The 4,529-nt window shown below is 34.2% G+C and overlaps 1 protein-coding gene across 1 annotated transcript; it reads left to right on the top strand.

The window, feature by feature from the left end:
- Positions 1–692: 692 nt before the first annotated feature.
- Positions 693–3,276, top strand: LOC140870756 (phenylacetaldehyde reductase-like). The gene is made up of 6 exons (XM_073273155.1): positions 693–925; positions 1,361–1,530; positions 1,947–2,138; positions 2,366–2,528; positions 2,609–2,789; positions 2,959–3,276. The coding sequence occupies exons 1-6, from the start codon at positions 808–810 to the stop codon at positions 3,086–3,088; spliced, it is 954 nt and encodes a 317-aa protein (XP_073129256.1). The 5' UTR covers positions 693–807; the 3' UTR covers positions 3,089–3,276.
- The last annotated feature ends 1,253 nt before the right edge of the window (positions 3,277–4,529 follow it).

The raw sequence follows: 4,529 nt of genomic DNA, 5'->3' as shown, positions 1-4,529 counted from the left end.
TAAATAGGTCTTCATTTGTGATGAAAAATACAATTGAGTTGAGAGAAAAATATTATAAAGTGTAGAGTTTGATATATTTTGAGTTTTGAAGTTTTTACTTTTTACCATAAATTTTTACTTTTTCACAACAATAAGTATATAATATATCATGTTTTATCAAATAAAAAAATAATTCCATTGAAACTTTGAGTCCAAGAAAGGCAAAAAATTTAAATAAATTTTTTTAAAACTTAAGAGATTTTAGGAAATAAATATTTCCTTCAAAATCAATAATGGATTCAAGCATGTATATATTATTATTATTTTTTTAACTCGACATAAATTCTTGGTTTCTTTTGATATTTTGTTGAATTACAATGATTTATTAAATTTCTAACATTTTCCACGGCAATATTTTATGGGTTACAACTTCTTAAATCTTAATGTAGGAGAAAACTAGCTACCTCACAAATATCTAGGGAAATACAGATACTGCTTTAAAAAATATCTAGGGTATTTCGAAAAAAAAAATGTGGGGAAATAGGAACTCAATAATCACGTGAACTCAATAATCAACAATGAGGGGAGATAACTCAATTTATGGAGCTCCTGCATTGATGTGAAAGCACGAACCCGTCATTTTATACTATCTTTTGAAAGGCAATACAAATACAAATGTGTTAAATGCATGCCTTGGACCAATGCAAACTTATACCATGTGCTATGAATATCATAGGAATTCACATGGCAATGCCATTCTTCTCTGCCAACAATAAAAAGCAAGGAAATTAAGGCACAAAATTCCAACTGAAACTCAGTCGAGTGAGGATGAGCGGAGCAGGAAAAGTAGTGTGCGTGACTGGAGCATCGGGCTATATTGCCTCATGGCTCGTTAAGCTTCTGCTTCAGCGGGGTTACACTGTCAAAGCCACTGTTAGAAACCTCAGTCAGTAGTTATATATCTCTATCTATATATATATGTTTCTTCAATTTATTTGGTGATTAGTTTCTTGATAATCTTAGAGTTAATGTTGGTTGCTTCTTTGACTCAGAATAAAACCCAGAATTTTTCCTTGCTATTTTGTGCATTTGTACTGGAAAGCTATGTTGTTTTTGTTTTTGTTTTTTGGGTGTGACAATAGATTTACCGTGTTCATTGTTAGAGGCTAAACTAAGAATCACATTTTTTTCTCGCCATCCCTCCTCTGCTTCATGATGATGTTTGTGTGTTGCGAAGAAAATCTTAGGTTCTTTGGATTACAGATGTTGCTTGTCTGGTCTACTTTGAATGCTACCATATGCATACAAAAAAATTATGGTTTGTGTTTGGAGTAAGATTCTTCAAGATATATCTGCCATCAATAAGCACTTTGAAATGCAGGTGATCCAAATAAGGTAGCCCACTTGAAAGAACTCGAGGGAGCTGAGGAGAGATTACACTTGTTCGAAGCCAACTTAATCGAAGATGGATCTTTTGATTCCGTGGTTCGTGGTTGTGAAGGGGTCTTTCACACAGCATCACCAGTTTTATTTGAAGTAACTGACCCACAGGTTCATTGCCTTGTGCATGATTTGTGCCATGTTTAATTCTTTCTCGAATTCTATTGCATTCGGTAAGTTATTATTTTTTGGATGGTTTGATCGTTTGATCATTCTCATTGTTCATTGTGATGAACTTGAACTCTTGTCAAATTCACTTATTATGCTATAGTTTTTTGTTCATTCGATAACCATATGTTGATCCTGAAGTCCAACTATTTTTTACCACTAAATATTTTCAGTTAGTGCTAAAACCTTGGCTGCAAATTCACAGTATGGAGTTAGGAAGACCAAATTCAATATTATGTGCATTTGGGAGTTCCAGGACCAGTGTTTAATTAGATTCATTTCAATTTTTTATCGGCTTTACATAAATGTGTTTATTCTGCTTCACTAATTTCTTGATTTTATCTACATTCTCTGTTTAGGCACAACTGATAGAACCGGCAGTCAACGGAACATTAAATGTCCTGATATCTTGCAGCAAAGAACCATCTGTTAGAAGGGTAGTGCTAACGTCCTCTATTGCTGCAGTTGTGTTCAATCCCAGTCCTAAAGGCCCGGATGTTATAGTCGATGAAACATGGTTTTCGGATCCAGTATTCTGTGAAGAAATCAAGGTTTGTGCTTGTAACAATACCAAAAAATTTTATCTTTCTTCTACTTAATATTAATAATCTGTATGGACTCACCAAGATCCAGGAAGAATTTCAACTCATGAGATTGGAACTTCAAATGATCGAATGTTGATAATTCTAACTCTGTTTGGTTTTCCTCTATTTGAATGAAAAACATAAAACATTTAAAAAAAATCTTTTGATCCAAAAATCGTATCTCATGCTAGCAGGCATGGTATTACATGGCAAAAACATTGGCGGAGGAAGCGGCATGGAAATTCTCCAAAGAAAATGGCATCGACTTGGTAGTAATGAATCCTGGATTTGTGACTGGTCCTATGCTTCAGCCAACGCCTAATTGCAGTACTGAGATTTTCTTGGACTTTATGAAAGGTGCATATATATATCAAATGATTTGTATACCTTTTCCCCAATTCGGTATTTTAAAGCATCAAACTAAGATTCTATTACAGGAAAGGGAGTATTGCCATCCTATCAAATTGTCGATGTTAGAGATGTTGCTCAAGCACATGTTTCTGGGTTCGAGAATCCTTCGGCACATGGCAGATACCTTTTGACTGAAAGAGCTGTAACTAGATCCCATGTTTTGGAGATCTTACAGAAGCTTCGTCCTTCATTGAACCTTCCCAAATTGTAAGTCTTTAGATCTCCGACTGATTCTCCATTTTTCAAGAAAATTAAATTAACTTATAATTATGAGATTCTGCAGACAAGAAAACACGTACATTTTTTTCTCTTGTATAAATATCGAATGGCTAATTAGACAAATTCTTAATTTACATGTTTTTGTTGGTTGCGACAGTCCTGTAGGGGAACCAACACACCAGGCATGCAATAAGAGAGCACAAGATTTGGGTGTCGTTTTCACGCCTTTTGAAGTCAGCCTGAAGGACATGGTTGAAAGCATCGAAGAGAGCATTTTGCTTAGCTGAATTTGCTAATACAAGATTCGAAGCAAGAGAATTATTTATAGAAGGTTTTATCATTTCACACTAAAATATTTAATATATGGGATTTACTCATAAATAGGAATGAATATAGTAGAATAAAGCACATGAAATATGGGTAAAACTCTATGAAATATTTCAGGATAATTCTTAAATATATCCTTATAGTTTCATTACCGTGTCAAAAATGTCTCTTTTGTTTTTCGTACCCTAAAAATATCTATTATTAATTAAAAAGTGTCTCAAATATATCCTTAAAACTAAATAATAAATATTCTGCTCTTTATTTTCCCATTTATTATTATAAAGCTTAATCTCATCATGCGTCCGTAAATAAATTAAAACAAATTACCACTTTGACCAAGATGTTGCCGGGTTCTGTCCACCGGGTTTTATAGGTTGTTCCTCACAACCGAACCACGCGATCGCAACCGATGGTTCCTGACGCAGACTCATTCAGCAGCACCTAGCACAGCCTTATTTCGTTTCCTACCTTAAGGCGTATAGTAACAGCTTAATTTTTGAATGAAAACAACATGATAGGGAAGAACTTTGAAAATTTATTCAGACAACATATTATTACATAAATCAACCTCCTTTGAAGAGGAGGAGATAACTTGTTTAGCTACTCATCATAGCCTTGTTCTTGAAATACATAAAATTACAAAACTTAATACCAATGTAGAAAGAGAAATATTATAATAATTTTATTTGTAAGAAAACTGAAGGGAATGAGCGATGTCTTTAGCTTCCTCAAAATGCCTGTATTTATAGCTGTAGTTTCACTCGTTTCACCGAGAAACTTCAGGGAATCTTACAGTTGTCTTGTATTTTTTTATGTCATTATTGATGATATCTTTTACTAGTGGAGGAGTCACATGCCTTCCACTTTTTTTTGGTTTTATTCTCCTCACATGTCTTCTTTAATTTTATATGGGCATCTTTTGCTTTTGAAATGGGCCCATGTGAAAACGCGTCTTTAGTGGTCCCTGTCCACCTTTGTTTGTCTCGGAAAAATCATTTCGATCCGTTCGGGGTCTGAAGGTTTTTCCAAATTTTGGACATTCTGGGCAGATATTCTCTGACCTTCTTCCGATATGAGTCATGTTACAAAATTTTCGACGAGTTTCTTTACTTTCCGACAGCTTGTTGTTCCACAAAAGGTTCCTCTTTTTTCAAGAGTTCTTCCGCAAAAATCGTAGTTTTTCATGTCATTGTGTTGAACAGGAACAATCCATTCACAAAATTTTGATAAAATTTGAACGGAAACTTGACTTTGTCCATCTCAGTGAGACAGACCCAAATACTCCATGCCCTTCTGATTGATATTTCATTTTTTTCGAAAGTGGACACCAATGGTATTTCTTCAGATATAGGATCCTTGATAAATTTATGACTATTTATATCAATTCTCCTCAGCTTGATG

This window comes from Henckelia pumila, unplaced genomic scaffold (assembly GCF_033568475.1).
Source record: "Henckelia pumila isolate YLH828 unplaced genomic scaffold, ASM3356847v2 CTG_19:::fragment_3, whole genome shotgun sequence".
In the NCBI taxonomy this organism is placed as follows: Eukaryota; Viridiplantae; Streptophyta; class Magnoliopsida; order Lamiales; family Gesneriaceae; genus Henckelia; species Henckelia pumila.
This window is presented reverse-complemented; position numbering and strand designations above follow the sequence as displayed.

Excerpts from the sequence above, each read along its gene's own strand:
- LOC140870756 (XM_073273155.1), top strand. The coding sequence starts at position 808 with ATGAGCGGAGCAGGAAAAGTAGTGTGCGTGACTGGAGCATCGGGCTAT. Across the intron at positions 926-1,360 it reads AGCCACTGTTAGAAACCTCA|GTGATCCAAATAAGGTAGCC; the intron begins GTCAGTAGTTAT and ends TTTGAAATGCAG. Across the intron at positions 2,139-2,365 it reads TATTCTGTGAAGAAATCAAG|GCATGGTATTACATGGCAAA; the intron begins GTTTGTGCTTGT and ends TCATGCTAGCAG.